Genomic DNA, 27574 nt, shown 5'->3' with positions numbered 1-27574 from the left:
TCGGGGTCGCTGTTCCAGGTTCTCCCAGCCTGCTGAGGCCGCTGTCTCGCTCCTGACCTGTCGGGGTCGCTGTTCCAGGTTCTCCCAGCCTGCTGAGGCCGCTGTCTCGCTCCTGACCTGTCGGGGTCGCTGTTCCAGGTTATCCCAGCCTGCTGAGGCCGCTGTCTCGCTCCTGACCTGTCGGGGTCGCTGTTCCAGGTTCTCCCAGCCTGCTGAGGCCGCTGTCTCGCTCCTGACCTGTCGGGGTCGCTGTTCCAGGTTCTCCCAGCCTGCTGAGGCCGCTGTCTCGCTCCTGACCTGTCGGGGTCGCTGTTCCAGGTTCTCCCAGCCTGCTGAGGCCGCTGTCTCGCTCCTGACCTGCCGGGGTCGCTCGATTTTCCTGCTCCTCGGATGCAGCACCACTCTAATCTAGACTGTGGTTTCCAGCATCTGCAGTCTTTGTTTTTACCAGGTCGCTGTCTCGGCCCTCCCTTCCTGCAGGGATTTCTGTCTCGGTCCTACCATCCTACCAGGGTCACTGTCTGTGTTCTCTCGTCCTGCCGGGATCGCTGTTCCCAGTCCTCCCTTCCTCCCGGGGTCGCTATCTGGGTCCTGTCGGGGTCGCTGTTGCGGGTTCTCTGTGTTTGAGTTGTGGCGGGACTGTGGTAGTGGGTGGTGATTGGTGGCGATGGCTATGGTGGTAGGAGAGATGGAGGGCTCCGGCTTACGGCTGGTTTCCTGGAACGTGAACGGGATCCGGGCGCGGGGTAAGCGGCTGCAGTCTATGCTGCAGCGACTCGGAGCCGAAATCATCTGTCTCCAGGAGACCCGAGTAACACGTGAGTGAGGCCCAGAGGAACTAATCTAAGGGGTCCTCGGTTTTCCCACCCCCTCCTACCCCTCACCCCTCCTACCCCTCACCCCTCCTACCCCTCCAACCATATTCACCTCCCCCCTCCTCCATCCCCCTCCAACTCCTCCAACCTAATACTCCTCCAACCATACCCACCTCCCTCCTCCTCCAACCCCCATCTCCCTCTCCACCCCACTCTTAATGCCTCCCACTCCCCTTTCCCCACACCTTAGTTTGTGTCTCCTCTCCCCTGTTGCTCCCATACCTCTTGCTCCCCTCACCTCCCACACCCACGACTTCAGCCCCCGCACTCTCCCCATCCCCATTATTTTCCCATTCTCTTCAACTGACATTTTCTTACGGTTTCACTTCTAAAAGGGGAGTTACTGGATGAACCAACTGCCATTGTTGACGGTTTCAACTCGTATTTCAGCTACAGCCGACATCGACGTGGATACTCAGGTGAGTTGCTCTTTAAAACCATAATATATGGGAGCAGAAATACTTATTTTGCCTATTGAAACTGCTCTACCATTCAATGAGATCTCAACTGATCTGAAAGTTCCACAACTCCCTCACTTCTCCAACATTTCCCTGTAATCTTTGATTCTCTTACTGATTAAAAATATCTATCTTAACCTTGTATATTAATGATCCAGCCTGCTACAGTAAAGAATTTCTTAGCTTCTATACCTTCAGATGAAATTCCCCCTCATCTCTATCCTAACTGGGTGATGCCTTACTCTGAGATTATTCCATCTGTCCTCGACTCTCCCACAAGGGGAGCAGGTATGTAATCAGATACTGGAAAGGCATGAAAAAAAGCAGAGTAGTTGTGGTGGGTAACTTCAACTTTCTTCTTAATGACTGGGACTGCCTTTGAACCAGAGTTTCAGAATAAGAGCAATTTGTTAGATGTGTCCAGGAGGGCTTTTTGAGACTGTATGTTGACAATCCAACCAGAGAGGAGGCCATAGTAGACTTGGTATTTGGGAATGAGCCAGAACAGGTGATTGATGTTTCAGTAGGAGTGCATTTTGGGCTTAGTGACCATAATTCCATAAGATTTCAAGAAATCATGGACAAGGACAAGAGTGGTTCTTCGGTGATGCTGCTTAATTTGACAAAGACCAAATACACCCAAAGTAGATAGGAACTGGGGAAATATGGATCGGGAGCAGTCAGTCAATGGCAAATCTACACCTGGCATGCAGGAAGTTTTTAAAGACCAGTTGATTAGAGCGCAGGACATGCATGATGCTTTGAAATTGGAGGAACGGAATGGCAGGAGTCTGGAACCAAGGGAAATTGTAAGCTTAGAGGAGATAGTGAGGACTGCAGATGCTGGAGATCAGAGTTGAAAATGTGTTGCTGGCAAAGCGCAGCAGGTCAGGCAGCATCCAAGGAGCAGGAGAATCGACGTTTCGGGCATGAGCCCTTCTTCAGGAATGAGGAAAGTGTGTCCAGCAGGCTAAGATAAAAGGTAGGGAGGAGGGACTTGGGGGGGAGGGGCGTTGGAAATGCGATAGGTGGAAGGAGGTCAAGGGGAGGGTGATAGGCGGGAGTGGGGGTGGGGGCGGAGAGGTCAGGAAGAAGATTGCAGGTTAGGAAGGCGGTGCTGAGTTCGAGGGTTGGGACTGAGACAAGGTGGGGGGAGGGGAAATGAGGAAACTGGAGAAATCTGAGTTCATCCCTTGTGGTTGGAGGGTTCCTAGGCGGAAGATGAGGTGCTCTTCCTCATCTTCCGCCTAGGAACCCTCCAACCACAAGGGATGAACTCAGATTTCTCCAGTTTCCTCATTTCCCCTCCCCCCACCTTGTCTCAGTCAAATCCCTTGAACTCAGCACCGCCTTCCTAACCTGCAATCTTCTTCCTGACCTCTCCGCCCCCACCCCCACTCCGGCCTATCACCCTTACCTTGACCTCCTTCCACCTATTGCATTTCCAACGCCCCTCCCCAAGTCCCTCCTCCCTACTTTTTATCTTAGCCTGCTGGACACACTTTCCTCATTCCTGAAGAAGGGCTCATGCCTGAAACGTCGATTCTCCTGCTCCTTGGATGCTGCCTGACCTGCTGCGCTTTTCCAGCAACACATTTTCAAATTGTAAGCTTATTCAAAGGGAAAAAGGAAGCATACGATTGGTCTAGGCAGCTACAAACTTGCAAAACCCCCTTAAGATTATAGAGAAATTAGGAAGGACCTAAAATGCTGAATTAGGAAGGCTAAAAGGGGCCATAACATGTCTTTCGCAAACAGGATCAAGGAGAATCCCAAGATTTTGTATACATATATTAGAAGAAAGAGGGTAGCAAGGGAAAGAGTAGGCCCCCTTAAGGACAAAGGAGGGAAGTAATGTGTTGAGCCACAGGAAGTGGGAGAGATCCTTTTGAGTACTTTGTTTTGGTATTCACTAAGGAGAAGGATGTGACTGATGTTGAGGTCAGGGATGAGTGTGAATATCCTAGAGAATGTCAATATATTGAAGGAGGAAGATTTGGGTCCTAAATTACATTATGGTAGACAGTTCCCAGGGCCAGATGGCATCCATCCCAGGTTACTTTGAGACGTAAAGGAAGAAATAGCTTGGGCATTAGCAAATGTCTTCATATCCTCTTTGACCTCGGGCGAGGTTCCAGGGGACTGGAGATTAGTCAATGTTGTTCCTTTGTTTAAGAAAGGAATCAGGGATAATCCAGGAAATTATAGGCAGGTAAGTCTGATGTCTGTGGTGGGAAGCTCTTGGAGAAGATACTGGCAGACAAGATATATGCACATTTGGACGAAAATTGTCTAGCTAGTGACAGGCATTATGGGTTTGTACAGGGAAAGTCATGTCTCGCCAACTTGATTGAATTTTTTTAAGACGTGACAAAAATAATTGAGGAAAAGGCTGTGGATGTAGTTTACATGGACTTTGGTACAAAAACTAAAATCACATGGGATTCTGGGTGGGCTGGCTAAATGGATGCAAAACTGGGTAGATGACGGGGTAGCGGCGAAAGGGCATTTTTCAGAGCGGAGACTGGTAACTAGTGGTGTTCCACAGGTCCTCTGTTGTTGGTAGTATATATAAATGATCTGAAGGATAACTTGGGTAGTCTGGTTAAATTTGCAGATGACATGAAGGTTGGTGGAATTGCTGATAGTGTCGACGATTGTGAAAGGATACAACAGGATGTAGATAGATTGGGCGCAGAAATGGCAGATGGAGTTTAATCTAGACAAGTGCATGGTGATGCATTTTGGAGGATCAAATTTAGGTGTGAGTTATACTGTGGATGGCAGAACTCTTAGGAACATTAACATACAGACAGACGTGGACGTGCAGGTCCACAGTTCCCTAAAATTGACAACATATGTGGCCAAGGTGATTGAGAAGGTACATGGCATGCTTTCTTTCATCGGCTGAGCCATGTTGCAGCTGTATAAAACACTTCGTAGGCAGTATTGTGTGCAGTTTTGGTCGCCACACTCTAGAAGAATGTGGAAACTTTGGAGAGACTGCAGAGAAGGTTCACCAGAATGGAGCCTGGTCTCGGCATTGGAAGAAAGGTTAAAAAGACAAGGATTGTTTTTACTGGAAAAACAACAGCTGAGAGCAGGCCTGATAGAGATCTACACAATTATGAGAGGCAGGATGAGTAGGGTGGATAGTCAGAGGCTTTTTCCCCAAAGTTGGAGTTTCAGTTACAAAAAGGCACAGGTTCAGGGTGAGAGGGGGAAAGTTCAAGAGGACTGTGTGAGGGAAGTTTTTCACAGAGACTGGTAGGAGCCTGAAACACACTGCTAGAAGAGATGGTGGAAACAGACATGTTGGTGACATTTAAGAGGCATCTGGATGGTTACATGAATAGGGAAGGAATAGAGGGATACAAACTGAATGAGGACAGAAGGTTTGTTGTTTAGATTAGTTAGGGCATGATGATTGGCACAGACTTGGAGGGCCCAAGGGCCTGTTCCTGTGCTGTACTTCTCTTTTGTTGTTCTTTTATTATTTGAAATATCCTTTCAAGGTTTAACTGGCACGCTCCCTAAGAATCTTGTATGTTTCAATAAGTCAACCTCTCATTCTTCTAAAATCCAGAGAATCAGCCCAATCTATTGAATCTTTTCTCATAAGACAGTCCCTGTTATACCCAGGATAAATTGAGTGACTCTTCTGTGGACTGCCTCCAATGCCAGTATACCTGTCCTTAGATAAGTGGACCAAGTTTCAAAGTTTGCATGGTGTGGTCTGAGTAATTTCAGCGAAGTCTCCCTATTGTCGTACTCTATTTTCTGTGAAATAAATTTCAACATTGGAATTGCCTAGCCTTTTGCCAGCTGAACTTGGATCTGAGCTTTCTGTGATTTATGCGCACAGGTCCCCAAATCCCCCATGTTGCAGAGTCTTAGACTGGGGGACATAATATCAGAAAGGAATTCCCCACTTAAGACAGAGATGTGGAGGACTTTTTTCTCTGAGTGTAGCAAATCTGTAGAATTCTTTATCTTAAAGAGCTGTTGAGTTTGTTCGTTAAGTATATTCAAGACACGGATTTTTATATGGTAGTGAAATAAAAGATGGAACAAAAACAGAAATTGTTGGAAAAGCTCAACAGTTCTGGCAGCATCCATGAAGGGAAGTCAGAGTTAATGTTTCAGGTCTGGTGACATTTCCTCAGAACTGATGGTAGCTGGAAAATATGGGTTTTTACGCAGAAGAGGGAGGAGGGGAGGTGGTAAGCAATAAATTCATAGGTAGGGATAAAGCCCAAAGAGCGAAAAACAATTGGACAGACAAAGGACTGGATAACCATCAGGCGAGGAGGGTGAATAGCTGATAATAGATACAGTTAATGGCTAACAATGGGTTGTGTGTAATAGCAGACTTTGTGATTTCAATAACCTTTGAGCTTGAACTCCCCATGTCTTAGTTCCCCCCTCACCCACTAGGCCTTGTAATAACACACAGTCTGCTATTCATTGATTCCAGTTTTGCTAGGGCTCCTTGATACCACACTGCGTTGAATGTGACCTTGATATCAAGGGCTGTCACTCACTTCACATCTGGAAATCAGCTCTTTTGTCCATGTTTGAACCAATGGTGTCATAAGATCAGGAGATGAATGGCGTTGGTGGAATCTAAATTGGGCATCACCAAGCAGATTATTGCTGAGGTGCTGCTTAATAACAGATGACACCTTCCATCACTTTCCTGATGATCGAGAGGAGACTGATGGAGCTGTAGTTGACCAGATTGGATTTGTCCTGTTTTTTGTGTACAAGAAATGCCTGTGCAATTTTCCACATTGTTAGGCATGTGCTAGTCGTAGAGCTGTCCAGCATGGAAACAGACCTTTCGGTCCAACTCGTCCGTGCTGACCAGATATGCAAATTAATTCTAATCCCATCTGCCAGCATTTGGCCCATATCTTTCTGGACCCTTCCTATTCATATAACCACCCAGATGCCTTTTAAATGTTGTAATTGTACCAGTCTCCACCACTTCCTCTGTCAGCTCATTCCATACATGCACCAGCTTCTGCATGAAAAGGTTACCCCTTGAGTCCCTTTTAAATCTTTCCCCTCTCACATTAAACCTACGCCCTCTAGTTCTAGACACCCTACCCCAGGTAACTATCCTTGTCTATTCACCTTATCCATGTCTCTCATGACTGTATAAACCTCTCTAAGGCCATCGCTCAGCCCCAGAGAAATTAGCCCCAGCTTATTCAGTCTGTCTGTAATGATGCTGCCTTTAACAAGGTTATGTTATCTTTGGTTTTTTTTTTCAAGAGGGGTCATAAAGGTAGACATTCTGATATGTCTGGAAATATCTATTTGAAAAGGCTTTTAAGTTTTTTTTTAAAAACACTTGTAAAATGAACGGGGAATGGCCAGTGCTCCCATTTTAGGGGTTTTTCTGGTTTGGTTTTAGCAGGCAGTCTGTTTGAAGCTGCTGGTCAAAAAAAACAGCTGGGGAGAAAGTTCCCTGATTCAACAGAGGTTTTCTGGCTGACTCTCTGACATCACTCCTGTAAGAACTTGTGTTTGATTTACCATTTTTTGCTGAGGAGGCGGTTATTGGGATGTTGCAGGAAATCGGAACAACTCTTCAATAAGTTGCCTTTTCGTGTGGGTTGGGTTTTGAAATAATAATGTTGTTCTAAATTCTGTTTTCTTTTCAAGGTTTGAGAGAAGATTTGTAGCTCGGGTGCTCGTTGTTGTGGTTCTGTTCGCCGAGATGGGAATTTGTGTTGCAGATGTTTCGTCCCCTGTCTAGGTGACATCCTCAGTGCTTGGGCGCCTCCTGTGAAGCACTATAATTTCCTCCGGCATTTATAGTGGTTTGTCTCTGCCGCTTCCGGTTGTCAGTTCCAGCTGTCCGCTGCAGTGGCCGGTCAGACTACTACGACCACTAGGACTCATAACAGCACACAAACCAACAGCCACTCTCAGACAACAACTCACCAGGATGAAGGACCCGATACCCAGCATGAGCAAAACCAACGTAGTGTACAAAATCCCATGCAAGGACTGCACAAAACACTACATAGGACAAACAGGAAGACAGCTAATGATCCGTATCCATGAACACCAACTAGCCATGAAAGGACACGACCAGCTATCCTTAGTAGCCACACACGCAGATGACAAGCAACATGAGTTCGACTGGGACAACACTACTATTATAGGACAAGCCAAACAGAGAACAGCCAGGGAATTCCTAGAGGCATGGCACTCATCCACAGATTCTATCAACCAACACATTGACCTGGACCCAATATACCGGCCACTGCAGCGGACAGCTGGAACTGACAAGCGGAAGCGGCAGAGACAAACCACTATAATGCCGGAGGAAACCTCACAGAAGCGCTTCACAGGAGGCTCCCAAGCACTGAGGATGTCTGTTTTCTTTTGTTAGTGTGTACAATGAATTCTGTTTTGCTTCAAGCTGAGTGGTTGGGCTAGCTGCATCACTCCTGGAACATATACCTTACACCTGCTTAACACCACTAGAAATGTTAGGGTCTGGGCTGCCTTCTTGAAATGTTTTGAGGGGCTGTGGCCTGGTCCATAACACTCTCTATAGCTCAAACCGTACAACCCTGGCAACATCTTTGCAAATCTTTTCTGAACCTTTTCAAGTTTCACAACATCCTTCCAAAGCAGGGAGATCAGAATTGAATGCAGTATTCCAAAAGTGGCCTAATCAATGTCCTGTACAGTCGCAACGTGCTGTCCCAACTCCGGTACTGAATGCACTGACCAGTAAAGGAAAGCATACTAAATGCCTTCTTTACTACCCTATCTACCTGCGACTCCACTTTCAAGGAACTATGAACCTGCACTCCAAGCTCTCTTTGCTCAGTAACACTCGCCAGAACCTTCCCATGAAGTGTTATAAACCCTGCCCTGGTTTGACTTTCCAAAACATAGCACCTCACATTTACCTAAAATAAACTCCATCTGCCACTCCTCGGCCCATTGGCCCCCTGATGCCTGAAACGTCGATTTTTCTGCTCCTTGGATGCTGCCTGACCTGCTGTGCTTTTCCAGCACCACTCTAATCTAGACACCATCTGATCACAATCCCATTAAATACTGTGAGGTAACCTTCTTTGCTGTCCACTACACCTCCAATTTTGGTGTCATCTGAAAACTTACTAACCACACTTCCTATATTCACATCCAAGTCATTTACGAAGAAAAGCAGTGGACCCAGCACTGATCGTTGTGGTACACAGCTGGTCACAGGTCTCCAATCTGAAAAGTAACCCTCTACCACCAACCTCTGTCTTGTACCTGCAAGTGTTAAACTCTACAGGAAGAGCTTGGCTAGGAGAGCGGAGCACACGTCTTCAGTACTTTATTGCTGGAATGTTGGCAGCCTTTGCAATATGCAATGCCTTCAGTCCCCTACCATTATTGTGTTCCTATTTTCAATCCCCACTTGAATGGCCCCTTGTATTGTGAATTTGTGATCACTTTGTTCATCCTCCTTGTGGTCCCCACAGTCATCCATACAGTTTGCAAGTACCTTGTAATAGTTAGGTGATTGCTGGACTGAGGCTCCTTCAAAACTATCCCCAACTCTCCATTCCTGCAGTTACACTTCCGTTGTCCCTGATCACAGACCAAATTGGATTTGCTTCATCTCTGGTGTGACGGCCTCTTGGAGCTAACTTTCCCCTCCCTGAGGTAGCATTTATGTCTACAACTCGGACACCAGTTCTCAACTCCCATCTGAAGTTCCTTGAGCTGCAAACACTCACTACAGATGTTTGTCCTGGTGTCCAACAACAACACATCATCCATTCTGTCATCACCATCAGGTTTTAATTAATTTGTTAATGAATTACTCTCATCCCTATTCCTTATACTTTATAATAAATTAAATTAGTGTTTATGCCAGAATCAGCCTTATTCTCTACAAGTTATTTTTAAGAAAAAGAGAAAGGCAAAGACCAGAGACCTAAACACCATCTGAAGACGTTACTTTCACTGAAATGAAAGTTCTCTCATTCTTCAGCTTTTATTCTCTACCATTCACTTGCCTCTCTGGAGACTTTGTCTTACAGTACATTATTTAAAGCACCTCTTTTCCCCTCTGCACTGAATTCACACTTTGAACTAATTTTCCAGATGTTATCACTTGGATTCTATCTCTGTCAGGCCAAATATCCACACACACTGACCGTACTCCTTACTAATTGAATATTCCCCTCATTCCAAATCATTTATCCTCCCCCTGCCTTTTAATTAGTAGTGAGTTGATGAGTTGTGGTGACTGGGCAGGAAAGAGAAGTTGAGGCTGAGATGAAATCAACCGTGATCTTATTAAATGGCGGAGCAGTCTCAAGGGGCTGAATCTCCTCCTATTGTCCCAGATCTTATGTCCTTCCCTATTCCTCTCCCTCAATTTCTTTTCCCTTCCTCCTTCATTTACATCCCCACTACCTACCTACCTTCTCTTCCTTCCACCCTTCTCCCATTATTCTCCTCCCTCTGCATCATCTCCACCTCCCCTCCCATGCCTTCTCTCCTCTCCTTTCTCCTCTCTTCATTCTCCATCCCCATCCTCCCACCCCACCTTGACCTCCACCATTCCCCTTCTCCATGATTAACAATGAGAATGCTATTGAATTTCAAAGCGCAAAGGTTTAGATTCTGTCTTGCTGGCAGTGGTCGTTGCCTGGCACTTTTATGGCATGAGTATTACTGGCCACTTGTCAGCAGGAATCTGGTATTGTCCAATTCTTCCTGAACTTGTCTACTTCCCTTGCTCTCACCAACAGTAACCATTTAGCTTTACCATGTTATGTCCACCTCATATTGCCTTGTTACTGCTGCACAGGTGTTGCTACCTTTTGTACAGACAATGCTGTGCCATTTGCTGCAGAAGAAGGTCTGTCAGGAATCTTGGCCAATCCTGCTTCAAATGCCCTGGAAGGATTTTCAGATAAGGAATTGAAAGAGTTGGATAGTGAAGGCCGAGCCTTGATCACAAAACATCGAGTCAGGTAACTCATGCCCATTATTGTTAGATCTCAATGGGTAATGACACTTGAAGTCAGGCCCTAGTATTCCTGGAGTCGTGACAGATTAGAGATACAGATGTTTGCAAATATGCAGAATCCTCCAGTGTTTGACCCAAGATGAAAAAGAGCACAGACCATATTTCTTAACAAGAATGACCATTTATACAGTCAGTTCTGCTATAACACAGATTCAACGCGTTTCTTCACGCAAATTGGCTTTAATGCGATTGAAGGATTTTGACTCTTGTTTGTAGAATGCAAACTTTCCTTATCTGTATTGGCTATAATGCGATTCTGACCCCATTAGTTTAAATGACACTGCTATTGTGCAATTTCCTTATAACGCGAGGTCACACGAGAACAGAACTATCGTGTTATATCAGAATAATTAGCTACTCACTGCTGGCAGAATCTCCATTTATACACCTCCAAGGCTGCAATTCCTCTGTACTTTCTACTATTGCTTGAACCAGCAGCTGTATGAACAGCACTTACAATGTGTATCAGATTACCTGTTTTCAAAAACATGCAGTAATCCTTCAGTAATCATTGCTTTTAAGACTGCTCTTTTCCCATTTCAGTCCATGATTAAAAACACAGAAAAATAAAAGCTTTTCTATACCTTTTCTAACTTGTTAAGCTGGAAATAATTAAAGACACTTCAGTTTCAGTTTGTACTTGACAAATCCATGATTCACATGAACACAGAAAGTGCCAAATTTACTAAAAAGTCTTGGATCAATCAGATTCTCAGCTACATGTCCACTGGCAGTGGACATTTTTCACTTTCGGGAAAAATCAATGCTTAAAAGTCTTTGTTTTTCAACTTTAGAACATGTGAAGAGAAGGAAATAATGTTGACAGTGATTAATGTGTACTGTCCCCGTGCGGATCCTGAGATGGAGGACCGTCACCATTACAAGTTGCGTTTCTATCAACTGTTGGAGGCGAGGGCACAGGCTTTGCTGCAGGACGGAGGGTGAGAATGAGTTCTACTGAGTAGGTAGTGATGACTTTATGGCAGTTCTTGCATCTCTCCCTGTTCTACTGTCCCCACTTTCAGACACACTCCCCGCACCCTAATTATAAGACCCAATGGGCTCTCCATTGCATATACAACCCAAACCCCATTGGGATCTCTGTGCCACATCACAAAGCCAATGAGTCCTCCCCTGGAAGCCCCCAATTCTGGTTGGCAGGGCCATGGATTACAACACAAGCCACATTTTTCAATCTCAAGATGCCCCTAATCTTTTCCTGTCTAATTGTCAGGTTCCCTACCTAAGAACTACCTCGCACCCACTATGTGATTGCCCCATCTTAGAATAACTTAGGCCAGCTCCCTCCCACCCTAACTGCTGAGGGAACTCCTGGGTGCTACAAGGAAGGAAGGATTTCCTACTAAGGAAGGTTCCTTACACTGCCATAATCCCTACCTTTCAGCCAGTACTTCTCTGTAATATCTGATAATAGATTAAATAATTAGATTTTGAGATTGATAAATGAGGGCATTCACAAGTGGGTAAGATTGTATAATCAGTTCTTAGTTGTTAAGGTTGATTTAGTTGAAACAGTTCAAAATGCAGGAGAACTTAGCCCTGTGGAATGGTCTTCCTGCACTGTTGTAGTGTACAGGAAGTGTGTTCAGCTGCGTGTCTTGATTTGCCACATGGAGTGCCTGGAGTTGCGGATGGACTCCGTATAGAGCATCCGTGAGGTTGAGAATGTCATGGATAGCGTGTTTAGTGAGCTGGTCACATCACAAGTAAGGACTATACTGATGGAGAAGGGTTGGGTGATCACCAGGAACACAAGCATGGGTAGGCATTGCAGGAGTCCCCTGTGGCCAGTCCCCTTTAACGGGTATACCACCTTGGATACTATTATTGGGCAATTGGCCTCTCTGGAAAGCAACAGCCACACCAATAACACTGCGACTGGCATTATTGTACAGCAAGGAGGGTCGAAGTATAGACAAGCAGAAAGGACAGGGCACTCTATATGCACAGATAGGTGTTCAAAGTTTGTGAGAAGATTTGTAGCTCGGGTGCTCGTTGTTGTGGTTCTGTTCACCGAGCTGGGAATTTGTGTTGCAGATGTTTCGTCCCCTGTCTAGTGACATCCTCAGTGCTTGGGAGCCTCCTGTGAAGCGCTTCTGTGATCTTTCCTCCGGCATTTGTAGTGGTTTGAATCTGCCGCTTCCGGTTGTCAGTTCCAGCTGTCCGTTGCAGTGACCAGTATATTGGGTCAAGGTCGATGTGCTTATTGATTGAATCTGTGGATGAGTGCCATGCCTCTAGGAATTCTCTGTTTGGCTTGTCCTATAATAGTAGTGTTGTCCCAGTCGAATTCATGTTGTTTGTCATCTGCGTGTGTGGCTACTAAGGATAGCTGGTCGTGTCGTTTTGTGGCTAGTTGGTGTTCATGGATGCTGTTAGCTGTCTTCCTGTTTGTCCTATGTAGTGTTTTGTGCCGCATCCATGAACACCAACTAGCCACGAAACAACACGACCAGCTATCCTTAGTAGCCACACACGCAGATGACAAGCAACATGAATTCGACTGGGACAACACTACTATTATAGGACAAGCCAAACAGAGAACAGCCAGGGAATTCCTAGAGGCATGGCACTCATCCACAGATTCAATCAATAAGCCCATCGACCTGGACCCAATATACCGGCCACTGCAACGGACAGCTGGAACTGACAACCGGAAGCGGCAGATTCAAACCACTACAAATGCCGGAGGAAAGATCACAGAAGTGCTTCACAGGAGGCTCCCAAGCACTGAGGATGTCACCTAGACAGGGGACGAAACGTCTGCAACACAAATTCCCAGCTTGGCGAACAGAACCACAACACAGATAGGTGTTTCTGTGGCTGCAAACGAGTTTCCAGGGTGGTGTGTTACCTCCCTGGCAAGGATGTCTCTGAGTAGGCACACAATATTCTGAAGGGTGAGGTTGAGCATTCAGAGACTGCTTAATACGTGGTTGATATTGGTACCAATGATATAGGTAGAAAGAGAGATGAGGTCCTGCAAGGAATGATCAGGGAGTTAGAAAGGAAATTGCAAAGCAGGACGTATAATGTTGTAATCTCAGGATTATGTCCTGTGCCAAATACCTGTGAGGCTATGAATAGGAAGATAGTACAGTTACATGCGTGGTTAAGGAGCAGGAGAGACTTGCGGGCCATGTGGGACAGATAAGAGAAGGGATGGGTTGCACCTGGCTGGAGGCGCACCAATATCCTGGCAGGGAGATTTGCTAGTGCCACTTTGGAGGGTTTAAACTAGTGTTGCAGTGGGAGAAGGGGAACCAGCACATGATCCCAGGAAGTAAAATGACAAGGAGGAGTCAGAGTCTAAGGCCAGTAACACCATGAGAAAGAACAGACAGGGCAGAATGATGGTCTGAAGTGTGTTTGTTTATGCAAGGTGTATGACAGGTAAGATAGCTGAAATGAGAGTCATAGAGATGTATAACATGGAAACACACCTTTGGTCCAAATCGTCCATGCTGACCAGATATCGAACGTAGAACATTTCAGCGCAGTACAGGCCCTTCGGCCCTTGATGTTGCGCTGCACTGTGAAATCAATCTGAAGTGCATCTAACTTACATTATTCCATTTTCATCCACATGTCTAGTCAATGACCATTTAAATGGCCTTAAAGTTGGCAAGTCTACTACTGTTGCAGGCAGGCCATTCCACCTCCCATACAACTCTCTGAGTAAAGAAACTACTTTTGACATCTGTCCTATATCTATTACCCCTCAGTTTAAAGCTATGTCCCCTCATGCTAGCCATCACCATCCAAGGAAAAAGGTTCTCACTGTCCACCCTATCTAAACCTCTGATTATCTTGTATGTCTCAATTAAGTCACCTCTCAACCTTCTTCTCTCTAACGAAAACAGCCTCAGGTCCCTCAGCCTTTCCTCGTAAGACCTTCCCTTCATACCAGGCAACATCCTAGTAAACCTCCTCTGAACCATTGCTGAAGCTTCCACATTCTTCCTATAATACGGTAACCAGGACTGTATGCAATACTCTAAAGAATATCCTAAATTACTGTAGTTCCATTTGCCAGCACTTGGTCCAGATCCCTCTAAATTCTTCCTATTCATATACCCATCCAGATGCCTTTTAAATGTTGTAATTATACCAGCCTCCACCACTTCCTCTGGCAGTTCATTCCATTCACGCACCACCCTCTGTGTGAAAAAGTTGCCCCTTTAGCCCTTTTGAAACTTTCCCCTCTCACCCTAAACTTATGCCCTCTAGTTCTGGATTCTCCCACCCCAGGGAGAAGACCTTGCCTATTCACATTATCCATGCCCGTCATGATTTTATAAACTTCTGTAAGGTCACCCCTTAGCCTCCAATGCTCCAGGAGAAACAACCCCAGCCTATTCAACCCCTTTCTGTCACTCAAACCCTCCGACCCTGGCATCATCCTTGTAAATCTTTTCTGAATCCTTTCAAGTTTCACAACACCCTTGTGGGCGGCACGGTGGCACAGTGGTTAGCACTGCTGCCTCACAGCGCCAGAGACCCGGGTTCAATTCCCGCCTCAGGCGACTGACTGTGTGGAGTTTGCACATTCTCCCCGTGTCTGCGTGGGTTTCCTCCGGGTGCTCCGGTTTCCTCCCACAGTCCAAAGATGTGCAGGGTCAGGTGAATTGGCCATGCTAAATTGCCCGTAGTGTTAGGTAAGGGGTAAATGTAGGGGTATGGGTGGGTTTCGCTTCGGCGGGTCGGTATGGACTTGTTGGGCCGAAGGGCCTGTTTCCACACTGTAAAGTAATCTAATCTAAAACCCTTCCAATAGGAGGGAGACTAGATTTGCACACAATACTCCAAAAGTGGCCGAACCAATGTCCTGTGCAGCTGCAACATGACCTCCCAATTTCTCTACTTGGATTAATACATATATCTATGATATTATAGTTATTCCAGATACTTGGTTGAGAGAGTCAGGACTGGCAGCTTAACATTCTGGGATTTAGATGTTTGAAGTGAGATAGGGGGAGTTGCGATTCTGGTAAGAGATAATATGATAGCTGTACTGAGGGAGGACCTTTGAGGGCTCATCCAACAAGACCGTAAGAGTAGAGCTCATGAATAGGAAAGGTGCAATCACTTTGGTGTGATTGAGCTTAAGGTCCTCCCAAAAGCCAGCAGGAAATAGAGGAGCAGATATGTGGACAGATTGTGAAAAAATGTGAAACCAACAGACCTGTTGTGATGGGTGATTTTAACTTACCCTAGGTTGACCGAGACTTGCCTTAGTACCAGGGGCTTGGAGGGGGTGGTGAGTTCAGGATGTTTTTTTGAAACGCTATGTAATCATACAACTAGAGAAGGGGCCATATTAGACTGGTGTTGGTGATTGAGCTCAGCCAGGTAATTGAAGTTTCAGTGGGGGAGTATTTTGGAAACAGTGATCATAATTCTATTAATTTTAAGTTCCTTATAGGTAAGGACAAGCGTAGTTCTTGGGTGAAAGTATTAAATTCGGAGAAGGCTAACTATGACAACATGAGGCAGAAACTAGGAAATGTAGATTGAGGGCAGCTGTTTGAGAGTAAATCGACATCTGGCTTATAGCAATTTTTTAAAAGCCAGTTGATTAAAGTTCAGGACCAGCATGTTCCTGTGAAAATGAAGGATAAAGATAGCAAGAGAAATTGTGAGCTTAGTCATAAAGAAACATGAATACTCAAGACAGAGCTCTCGAATGACACAGATAGCAGGAAAAAACTTAAACAAGGAATTCGGAGGGCAAGCAGAATTGAGGAAAGACCTAAGGTGTTTTATACATAGATAAGGAGCAAGTGAAGCACATAGATATGCAAGGAATGGAGAATATGGACCAGGCAGGCAGAAAAGATTAGTTTCATTTGGTGTCATGCTCGGCACAGCGTTATGGGTCAAGGGGCCAGTTCCTATGCTGTATTTTTATGCTTGTTTTAAGCAGGTACCTCGGGAAAGGGTAGGTGCACTCAAGGGCAAAGGGAATTTATATGTGGAGCTGGAGGAAGTGGCTGAGCTCCTTAACAAATACTTTGCATCGGTATTGTCACAAAGCTAGTCCCTTTTTTCCTAAAAGCTGTTCCTTGGCTCAAGGAGACTCTGTCCTTGATTTATTTCAGAGGGGGAATAAACAAGGCCAGGCTCCGATCAGTCTGGTTTGGTACAGAGATGAAAAGGATTTTCAGAGGCCTTTTATTTACATGTAAACAGATGAGACTTCAGGCCAAAGTGGCAAAAATGGGGGAGGTGTTGCATTGCTGGTCAGGGATGACATCACATCTGTGCTAAAGGAGGACACTATAGAGGGCTTGAGCAGTGAGGTATAATGGGTAGAGCTGAGAAATAAGAAGGGTGCAGTTACATTGTTGGGCTGTATTACAGGCCTCCCAACAGTGAGCGTGCGGTAGAAGAACAAATAGGTAAACAGATTATGGAACGATGTAGAGGCAACAGGGTGGTGGTGATGGGAGATTTTAATTTTCCCCAACATTGACTGGGCTACACTTAGTGTCAGAGGTCGAGTTGGGACAGAATTTGTAAGGAGCATCCAGGGTAGTTTTCTAGAGTAGGATGTCAATAGTCCAATAAGGGAAGGAGCCATATTGGATCTGATGTTGGGGAATGAGCCAAGCCAGGTGGTAGAAGTTGCAGTGGGGGATTCCTTTGGGAACAGTGACCACAATTCTGTACATTTTAGAATAGTTGTAGACAAAGATGAGACCGGATGGGATCTATCCCAGGTTGCTGAGGGAGGCGAGAAAGGAGATAGCTGGGGCCCTGACAGATATCTTTGTAGCATCCTTAAACACAGGTGATGTGCCAGAGGCTGGAGCGTTGTTCATGTTGTCCCCCTGAATAAGAAGGATAGTAGGGATATCCAGGTAACTACAGACCAGTGAGCCTGACATCAGTGTTGGGAAAGTTGCTGAAGAAGGTACTGAGGGATAAAATCTACTTATATTTGGGAAAGTAGTGATAAACGGCTCCATTTCGGAATGGCAGGCAGTGACCAATGGGGTACCGCAGGGATCAGTACTGGGACAGCAGCTTTTTACAATATATGTTAATGATATAGAAGATGGTATTAGTAATAACATTAGCAAATTTGCTGATGATACTAAACTGGATGGCAGGGTGAAATGTGATGAGGATGTTAGGAGATTACAGGGTGACCTGGACAAGTTAGATGAGTGGTCAGATGCATGGCAGATGCAGTTTAATGTGGATAAATGTATGGTTACCGACTTTGGTGGCAAGAACAGGAAGGCAGATTACTACCTAAATGGAATCAATTTAGGTAAAGGAGCAGTACAGAGAGATCTGGGTGTTCTTGTACACCAGTCAATGAAGGTAAGCATGCAGGTACAGCAGGTAGTGAAGAAGGCTAATAGCATGCTGGCCTTCATAACAAGAGGGACTGAGTATGGAAGCAAAGAGGTTCTTCTGCAGCTGTACAGGGCCCTGGTGAGACCACAACTGGAGTACTGTGCAGTTCTGGTCTCCAAATTTGAGGAAAGACATTCTGTCTATTGAGGGAGTGCAGCATAGGTTCACGAGATCAATTCCTGGAATGGCGGGATTACCTTACACTGAAAGACTGGAGCGACTGGGCTTATATACTCTAGAGTTTAGAAGACTGAGAGGGGATCTGATTGAGACATCTAAGATTCTTAAAGGACTGGACACTCTGGAGGCACGAAACATGTTTCCGCTGATGGGTGAGTGCCGAACCAGAGGTCACAGCTTAAAACACGGGGTAGACCATTTGGGACAGAGATGAGCAGAAACTTCTTCACCCAGAGAGTGGTGGCTGTATGGAATGCTCTGCCCCAGAGGGCAGTGGAGGCCCAGTCTCTGGATTCATTTAAGAAAGAGTTGGATAGAGCTCTCAAGGATAGTGGAATCAAGGGTTATGGAGATAAGGCAGGAACAGGATACTGATTAAGGATGATCAGCCATGATCATATTGAATGGTGGTGCAGGCTCGAAGGGCAGAATGGCCTACTCCTGCACCTATTGTCTAATGGGCTTATCAGTGATAGGCAACATGGTTTTGTGTGGGGGAGAGCATGTCTTACCAACTTAATAGAGCTCTTTGAGGAAGTGATCAAGTTGATAGATGAAGGAAAGCCTGTCGATGTCACATACATGGACTTTAGTAAGGCATTTGATAATGTTCCCCATCGTAAATTAATGGAGAAAGTGAAATCACATGGTGTGCAGGGTGTTCTGGTTAGGTGGATAAAGAACTGGTTGAATAACCGGAGACAGAGTAGTAGTTGAAGGGAGTTTCTTGAAATGGAGAAAGGTGACCAGTGGTGTTCCACAGGGGTCAGTGCTGGGGTCACTGTTGTTTGTAATATACATAAGTGATCTGGAAGAAGGCATTGTTGGTCTGATCAGTAAGTTTGCAGATGACACGAAGATTGTGAAGTAGCAGAAAGCATAGGGGACTGTCAAAGAATACAGGAGAATATAAATAGACTGGAGAGTGGCAGATGGAGTTCAATCTGGGCAAATATGTGATAATGCATTTTGGGAAGTCTATTTCTAGAGCGAAATATACTGAAAAAGAGAAGGGTCATGGAAAAAGTTGATGAATAGAGAGATCTGGGAGTTCAGGTCCATTGTACTCTGAAGATGACGGCACAGGTAGGTCATGTTAAAATTATACAAGACTTTGTTTCAGCCTCATTTAGAATACTGTGTACAGTTCTGGTCGCCACGTTACCAAAAGGATGTGAACACTTTGGACAGGGTGCAGAGAAGGATTGTTGCCTGGTATGGAAGATGCTAGCTATGAAGAGAGGTTGAGTAGGTTGGGATTGTTTTCATTAGAAAAAAAGGAGAATCGGTGGCATCTGATTGAGGTTTACAAAGTCATGAAGGGTACAGACAGGGTGGATTGAGATGAGCTTTTTCCCAGAGTGAGGGATTCAAGACGAGAGGCCACGCATTCAAGGTGAGAGGTGAAACGTTTAAGGGGGCTACACATGACAAGTACTTTACACAGAAGGTGGTAGGTGCCTAGAACACGTTGCCAGCAGAGGTAGTAGAGGCAGGCATAGTAGATTCATTTAAGATGTGTTTGGACAGATGCATGAGTAGGTGGGGATACAGATGCTTAGGTACTGGGCAATAGGTTTAGGCAGTGGATTTGGATCGGCTCAGGCTTGGAAGGTCGAAGGGCCTGTTCCTGGGCTGTTAATTTTCTTTGTTCTTTGGTCATGTTTTAGAAGTGAGCTGTATAAAGAAAGGGGAGTAGTCAGCTCTCTAGCTGAGCTGAGCTGAGCAGTTTGAGTTCAGTCTTGAACTGGTTGGAAGTTCAACAAGGAACTGTGTGGAATCTCTCTCTCTCTCTCTCTCTCTCTCTCTCTCTCTCTCTCTCTCTTCTGTTCAACTTCAACCTGTAAGCATGTGTTCCATTTACACTGGTTTTTAAAGGGAGTTTGCTTATTGAGACTGGTGTATATTTGGAACAGCATAATTAAGTCTAGTTTGGATAGGCTGGGTTCTGTAGGGGTTCTTTATTCTGTTTTTTGTGTTTGATTGTGTAATTTTGTGAATAAATGTTTGTCTGTTTTAAAATCTAGTAGTCAACCTAGCTAATGTAATCTGGGTAATTTTCACTGTACACTTACCAAAATAAATTGCAAAGTCATGGTCTGAGCTGCCTGCTTAAGAATGTTTTGAGTGGTCTGGCTTAGTCCATAACATGTTTCACAATGAAAATGACGTGGTGGATGGTGAATCCAGGATATGTTGTTTGAGAGTAAGACCGTATAACAAAGGTGGTGTTAAGTGTTTTGAAAAGCATTACGGTGACAAATGCCCAGGCAGATGAGGAAAGTGCTGGCCTTGTATGAAATCTTGGTATCCTTTTTAGTAAGAAGAGAGGTCCCAGAGACTGGAGAATAGCCAATGCTGTTCCTTTGTTTAAGAAGGGCAACAGGGATAATCTGGAAAATTACAGGGCGGGTGAACCTTATGTCAGTGGTAGGAAAATTTTTGGAGAAGATTCTTAGGGATAGGTTTATTCACATTTTGAAAAATATGGCCTTATTAGCGATAGGTAGCGTGGCTTGTGGAGGGGAAGGTTGTGTCTCATAAATTTAATTAAGGTCTTTGAGAAAGTGATGAAGGACAGGGTGATAGTAATCAAAGGCCGTGTGGGCGGCACGGTGGCACAGTGGTTAGCACTGCTGCCTCACAGCGCCAGAGACCCGGGTTCAATTCCCGCCTCAGGCGACTGACTGTGTGGAGTTTGCACATTCTCCCCGTGTCTGCGTGGGTTTCCTCCGGGTGCTCCGGTTTCCTCCCACAGTCCAAAGATGTGCAGGTCAGGTGAATTGGCCATGCTAAATTGCCCGTAGTGTTAGGTAAGGGGTAAATGTAGGGGTATGGGTGGGTTTCGCTTCGGCTGGGCGGTGTGGACTTGTTGGGCCGAAGGGCCTGTTTCCACACTGTAAATAATCTAATCTAATCTATTCTAATCTAATCTAATCTAAAATCTAATCTAATCTAATCTAATCTAAATAATCTAATCTAATCTAATCTAATCTAAAGTCCCTCATGGCAGGCTAATACAAGTCACATGGGATCCATGATGAGTTGGATACAGAACTGGCTGAATCATTGAAGACAGAGTAGTGGTGAAAGGGTGTTTTTTTTTACTGCAGTTCTGTGACCAGTGGTGTTCCTCAGGAATCAGTGCTGGGACACCTGTTGTTTTTAAATTTATAAATGATTTAAGGGAGAATGTAGGTGGCTTGATCAGTAAGTTTATGGGTGCCACAAAGATTGGGGTGGTTGTGGATAGTGAATAGTTTAATCCAGACTAATGTGAGGTGATATATTTTAGAATATCTTCTACTTTAGATGTAAGTATACAGTAAATGGTAGAACACTTAGAAACATCAACATGCAGGAAGATCTTGGTATAAAGGTCCATAGTTCCCTGAAAATGGCAACACGACGTGGATGAGGTGGTCATGAAGACATATGGCATGGTAGACTTTATCAGTTGGGGTACAGAGTGTAAAAATTGGCAGGTCATGTTGCAGCTGGATTGAACTTTACTTAGGTCACATTTGGAATATTGTGTTAAGTTCTCATCATCACATTGCCAGAAGGACATAGAGTCATAGTGTCCCTGCAGTAAGGAAGTAGGCCATTCAGCTCACCGAGGTAACATTGACCCTCCAAAGAGTATCCTACCCAGACTCTTTTCTCTCCCCCACCCTCCCACCTCCCAATCCCATTCCTGTAACCTGCATTTCCCATGGCTAATCCATTTAGCCTGCACATCTCCAGACACTATCGACAATTTAGTCTGGCCAATCCACCTAATGTGCACATTTTTGGACTGTGGAAGGAATTGGAGCACCCAGAGGAATCCCACACAGAGGTAGGGAGAATGTGCAAACTCCACACAGAACTGAACCTGTGTCCTTGGTGCTGTGAGACAGCCATGTGTGGAGGCTTTGGAGAGATTATAGGAATGATTTACCATAATGTTGGGTGGTTTTAGGGAGTATTAGCTATGAAGAGAGAATGGATGAACTTGTTTATTTTTACTTGAACATTGAAGGATGAGGGGTGACTTAATAGAACTTTACAAAATTATACGGGGTATGGATATTCAAGAGTCTTTCTCCCAGGATAGAAAACTGAATTACTTGGGGACATGGGTTTAAAGTAAAAGCGCTTAAAGGAGCTGTGAGGGGCAAATGTTTTACGTGGAGGGTCCTCAGTGCCTGGAATGGGTTGCCAGAAGAATAATGCAGGTGGATACAATAGCAATATTTAAGAGGCATCTTGACAGATACATGAATAGACAGGGAATAGAAGGATAGGAACTACATAGAAGCAGATGGTTTTTAGTTTCAAACATCATTGTGTCAACATACTCTTGATGGGCTAAAGGGTTTGTTCCTGTGCTGTATGTTCTTTGCTCTTAAGGCGTGACCTTATAGAGGTTTATAAAATCAAGAGGGGCATGGATAGAGTGTATAGACAAGGTCTTCTCCTTGGGGTGGTAGAGTCCAGAACTAGAGGTTTAGAGTGAGAGGGGAAAAATTTAAAAGGGACCTAAGGGGCAACTTTTTCACACAGAGGGTGGTGCATGTATGGAATGAGCTGCCGGAGGAAGTGGTGGAGGCTGGTACAATTACAATGTTTAAAAGTATCTGGATGGGTATATGAATAGGAAGAGTTTAGAGGGATATGGGCCAAGTGCTGGCAAATGGGATTAGATTAATTTAGGATGGACGAGTTGGACCAAAGGGTCTGTTTCCATGCTGTACATCTCTATGACTGTATGATATCCTAAAATTTGGAAATTTACTGTTTGATTTGGCTAAAGTTTTCAAGTGATGAAGGAAACCTAATATAATAGATAGACCAAAACCACTGTTGGGTGAGTCAAGATCCATTGAGTATAGACTTAAGATGTCGGAGCTTTCAGAACTGAAATTAGGAAACACTTGTATTCTCCAAGAGGGGAGATGTTTGCAATTTGTTTCTGCAAGTATCAGTTGTTAGTTTTACATTTTCTTTCTTGATAGAACTTTGTTAGGCAAAATGATCAGAGATAAAGGCGATATTTGCAGTTACATCTCAGATCAGCTGCAAACTGCTGATTGACAGGACAGATCTGAGAGGCTGAATATCCCGCTGCAGTTTGAGTGTCAGAATTGAGGATGGAGCTGAATGGTCATCTCCTGTTCCTATCTAACAGACTGGTTCATAGCTGAATGGCCCATTGTGTTCCAAACAGTTCGGATTAATGGTTGGCCTTTGTTGCTGGTGCTGGTTTTGGGTTTTACTGCATTTTGCTCTTAACACTTGGTTTTCCCTGAAACAGGAATGTGATTGTCCTGGGAGATCTGAACACTGCACACAGGCCCATCGACCACTGTCAACCAGGCGATCTGGTAAGTCAACACAGCAAGATCTCACTGTAACTCTGAGAACGTCCCATTGCCTGACGTCTCCATTCACCTTGTGGGAAAACTGTAAATCAGATGGGATAACCCTTATTGTAGATGATCTCATTCATGTAAGGTTGTATTGTGAATGTAATATTGCTGGCTGGGAATTCTGTTATAAGTAACTCACCCTCTGATTCTTCAGAGGCTGTCCACCATGCAAGGGACAAGTCAGGAGTGTGATGGAATACTCCCCACTTACCTGGATGAGTGCAGCTCTAACAACACTTGGGAAGCTTAACACCAAATGGACAGAGAAGTCAGCTTGATTGATACCATATCCACTACCTTCAACATTTACCCCTTTCACCACTGATGCAGAGTGACAGCAGTCCATACAATCTACAAGATGTTCTGCAGTGACTCAGTAAGGCACCTTGCGAACCTGTGCCCTCTGTCCCCTAGGTCAAGGGCAACACACACATTGGAGCACTATCACCTGAAACTTCTTTCCTAACCAAGGATAAGCAAAAATGCTGACATTGCCAGCAATGCTCACATCTGTGAACCAATAAAAATAAATTCCAAATAAATGCACTCCCGTCCTTAGGGCTCTGCTATTCCCCTTTCCTCCAAGGGACCTATGTTCTATTACTTAGTGTTTGTTACCTGCAGAATCAATTCAGTGAGTATCCAGATCGTGTGTGGATGGACAAGTTCCTGTCCTGTGCCTCTGATCAGTCGCAATTAGATGAAATCAATCAAAATTCTGACAGCAAACCAGGACTGGGCATGAGAGAGAAGAGCGGGTATGGGCTTTTTGTGGATACGTTCCGTTTCTTCCATCCAACAGAGAAAGAAGCTTATACCTGTTGGCGAACAAGTACAGGAGCTCGCAAAACAAACTATGGGACAAGGATTGATTACATCTTTGTGAACAAATCCCTGGCAGAAACTGAATTGGAGAACTGCATCCTGATGCCGGAGATTGAAGGATCAGATCATTGCCCAGTCAAAGTGTTTTTAAAGAGCCATTGTGTCCCAGCCACTAAATGTCCTCCACTTTGCACCAAATACATGCCAGAATTCGCTGGTCAACAACAAAAACTTTCCAAATTCCTGGTAAATATTCAGGAAAATCAAAGCAGATTGGATTTCCAGAATTATGCAGAAACTAATCAGAATTCTAAGTTGAATCCCCAGACAAAAAAAGCGAAGCTGGATCAAAGACAAACGGGAAAAGGTTTAATGAGAAAGAAAGGAAAAAATGGTCGAAGCAATTCTCATCTCTCGAGAAATTTACTGCAGTTTTTCAAACCAGCTGACACTAATCCAGCTTCCAAGTTGAAAACATGTGATGATGTGGGTCTCTTTAATAAAACTGCTCTCACTGTCACTGGGCAACAGCAAGCCGATAGCAAGGAAATTAAACAGGACATCCAGATAGAGAATACACAAAGTTCATCACAAGCTGTTTTTTGGAAGTCATTACTGAAAGGACAGCCTCCTCCCCCAAACTGTTCTGGGCATCGCGAACCATGTCTGCTACGTGTTGTCAGGAAACCTGGGCCTAATCAAGGCAGGCAGTTCTATATCTGTCCACGCCCTGAAGGGTCTGTCTCAAACCCTGAATCGAGATGTAACTTTTTCCGCTGGGTGAACACAAGAAACTGAATGCAATAACATGGAGGGCAGGCTGGTAGAGTCAAGCAGTGGGGAAGAAATGGAGGCACTGAGAGAGAGTGGAGGAGGAAGGGAAGTACTGACACAGGTGAGGGAGATATTGGGGATAAGAGTGACTGGGAAAGAGAGGGAAAGTGGCAGAAAGAGAAATGAACCTGGGGAGGGAGGCGTAGCAAAATGGGGACCGTAGGAATAGTGGGTTGAGGAGAGCATCCCTACGTTTGCAGTGGGCACACAGAGGGGGGGATGAGGTTAGAAAGTGCTCCAATGTTCAAACGTTCAGTGAATTACCATTTGCTGTCAGTCTATATTTGTTTTTCTTTTTATAAAAATAATAAATTTTAATAAAAAATATGGATTTGAGCAGCAGGAACCTAAGCAGTCTTACATTTTGGAGAGAGAAACAGTTAATCTTTTGGGACCCAATATGACTTCATTTAAATTCTGAAGAAGAGTCGCTGGACTGAGAGGTAACTTACTCTCCATGGATGCTGGAAGATCTGTTGCATTCCTCCACCATTTTGTTTTTATTTTAGATCTCCAGCATCCACAATACTTTGCTTTTATTTACGTGTTTGTTCTGACTGACAGGAGGTATTCCTTAGTAATCAAGCCCAAATTCTCCAATAGTCTCACCTTTAGTATAAACGTTGATGCAGTCAATAAAATGGCTAACTGATCCTCTTTGTGCTACTATTGAGAACAAAGTGACTTTCACCTAGTTATTCGACCCCAAATTAACCCATTTATTATAAACAAAACTTATTCTTAAAGGTGACAAAATTGGTTAACAGTGAAATAGTATCCAGACTTAGAACTACAGAGGAACCTCTATTATCTGAATGAGATGGAAGGGCACAATTCAGATAATTGATATTTTGGTTAGTTGATTCAATGCCTTTCCTCTGGGGCTCGGAGTTTTCTGTTAAGTCTGCTCCCTGCTCAAGAGACTAGGCAGCAGCACACCGTGCATGAGCCCATGCCCGTCACCCTTGCCCCCCATCCGTCCCCAACTCTGTCCAACACCACCCCCCATCTGCTCTTCCCCCACCCCCAAACCTATCCAACACCAACCCTCTTCCTGCCCACCCCTGCCAGTACCGCCCCCCCGTCTCCCTCACCCCTGCCCACCTCCCAACCCTTTTCAACATCACCCCCCCCCCATGCTCACCACCCCCCTCGTGGGTGGCCTTTTGGGGGGGGGGGGGGGGGGGAGTCGGTCTCCAAATAGAGTGCACGTGCGTGTGTACACGTACACGCACACACACACACACGTGTTTACTGCGACTTCTTGATAGGTTCCACCTTTGCCCTGTACAGGACAATGTTGGAGAGATTATCTGGGGAAGTGGGGTTTAGGGTATACATCTGTGGAGAACTTCAGGGAGAGAGAGAGCACGGTCAGTCATTTCGAGACTGTGCCTGGGCTCCCATCAATGTCCAAGACTGTTCTCGGCACCATTTCAGGAAGCCGAGTTCACTTTTAATCACTGTAAACAAAAGACGCAATCAGTGTTGGAAACACGTCTTTGATGTAATGCTTCTATCGGCACCTCGAGATCTTCTTCGGATAATCCGAAATTCGGATAATTGATATTTCGATCATCTAGGTTCCTCTGTATATTCCTGTAATTCCAAATGTGCTCGTGTCTGTATAATAGTCTATCGTCAAAAGGATGTTTAAGAATAACAGAAGGGCAAAAATATTTCCTGTGGGCTAAGGGTTTGAAACCAAAGTATAGAGAATGCAGATTTTTCATAGTCCACTGAGTTTCTTGTTGATGAAATCAAATTACTGACAGCTGTAGACTAATGGAACAATTTCAGTATAAATTACAAACAAGCCTTTGTAAAGTGGCCAGCCTTCAGCATTTCAGGATTAATGAGGTAGTCAGAAATACTGGTAATTAAAGCTTAATCATGTTTCTGAAATCTCATTGAGGAATGATGGCAGTTTGTCACACAATCCTGTCATTCCACTTGTCACACTTCACTGTAGTCCTCTGGAAATCAATGCTTGCTATTCCTGGAGTCGTCATAAAAGTTAAAAGATTTTGTCAAAATAGACAAAAGTTTCCCAATTTCCCTGTCTTTTGAACCCAGGCAAACAAAGCATGGAGCAGGTTTCTGTACTTAACAAAGTTTACTGTTTATTACAAATAAATAGATTCCAACTACAGGTAGACAAATTCTTGGCAGTGTGGAGGAACAGTGGGATCTTGGTGTGCAGGTACATAGATCCCTTAAAATTGCCACCTCGGTGGACAGGATTGTTAAGAAAGCATGTGGTGTTTTGGCTTTCATTAACAGGGGGATTGAGTTTAAGAGCCGTGAGATCTTGTTGCAGCTCTATAAAACTTTGGTTAGACCGCACTTGGAATACTGTGTCCAGTTCTGGTCGCCCTATTATAGGAAAGATGTGGATGCTATGGAGAGGGTTCAGAGGAGATTTACCAGGATGCTGCCTGGAATGGAGGGCTTACCTTATGAAGAGAGGTTGACTGAGCTGGAAAATAGAAGGAAGAGAGAGGACCTAATTAAGGAGTACAAGACAATGAGAGG

At 44.8% G+C, this 27574-nt stretch overlaps 1 protein-coding gene across 4 annotated transcripts; it reads left to right on the top strand.

Annotated features, from left to right (window-relative positions):
- Positions 1-193: 193 nt before the first annotated feature.
- On the top strand, positions 194-25375 carry apex2 (apurinic/apyrimidinic endodeoxyribonuclease 2). Of its 4 annotated transcripts, none has more exons than XM_087983480.1 (6): positions 194-451; positions 1211-1294; positions 10197-10341; positions 11192-11338; positions 23266-23335; positions 24005-25375. In XM_087983480.1, exons 1-6 carry the CDS (start codon positions 391-393, stop codon positions 25001-25003), a joined length of 1506 nt encoding a protein of 501 aa, XP_087839606.1. In that variant the 5' UTR covers positions 194-390; the 3' UTR covers positions 25004-25375. The 4 variants fall into 4 exon arrangements, with proteins under 4 accessions (XP_087839606.1, XP_043531434.1, XP_087839605.1 ...); XM_043675499.2 differs by having other exon boundaries at positions 196-451; positions 10176-10341; XM_087983479.1 differs by lacking the exon at positions 194-451 and adding an exon at positions 489-818.
- Positions 25376-27574: the final 2199 nt, after the last annotated feature.

Source organism: Chiloscyllium plagiosum, unplaced genomic scaffold (assembly GCF_037043375.1).
Source record: "Chiloscyllium plagiosum isolate Xiang-an unplaced genomic scaffold, Cpla_swu_hap1 HiC_scaffold_45, whole genome shotgun sequence".
Lineage (NCBI taxonomy): Eukaryota > Metazoa > Chordata > Chondrichthyes > Orectolobiformes > Hemiscylliidae > Chiloscyllium > Chiloscyllium plagiosum.
The sequence above is the reverse complement of the archived record's forward strand: the minus strand, read 5'-3'. Positions and strand labels throughout refer to the sequence as shown.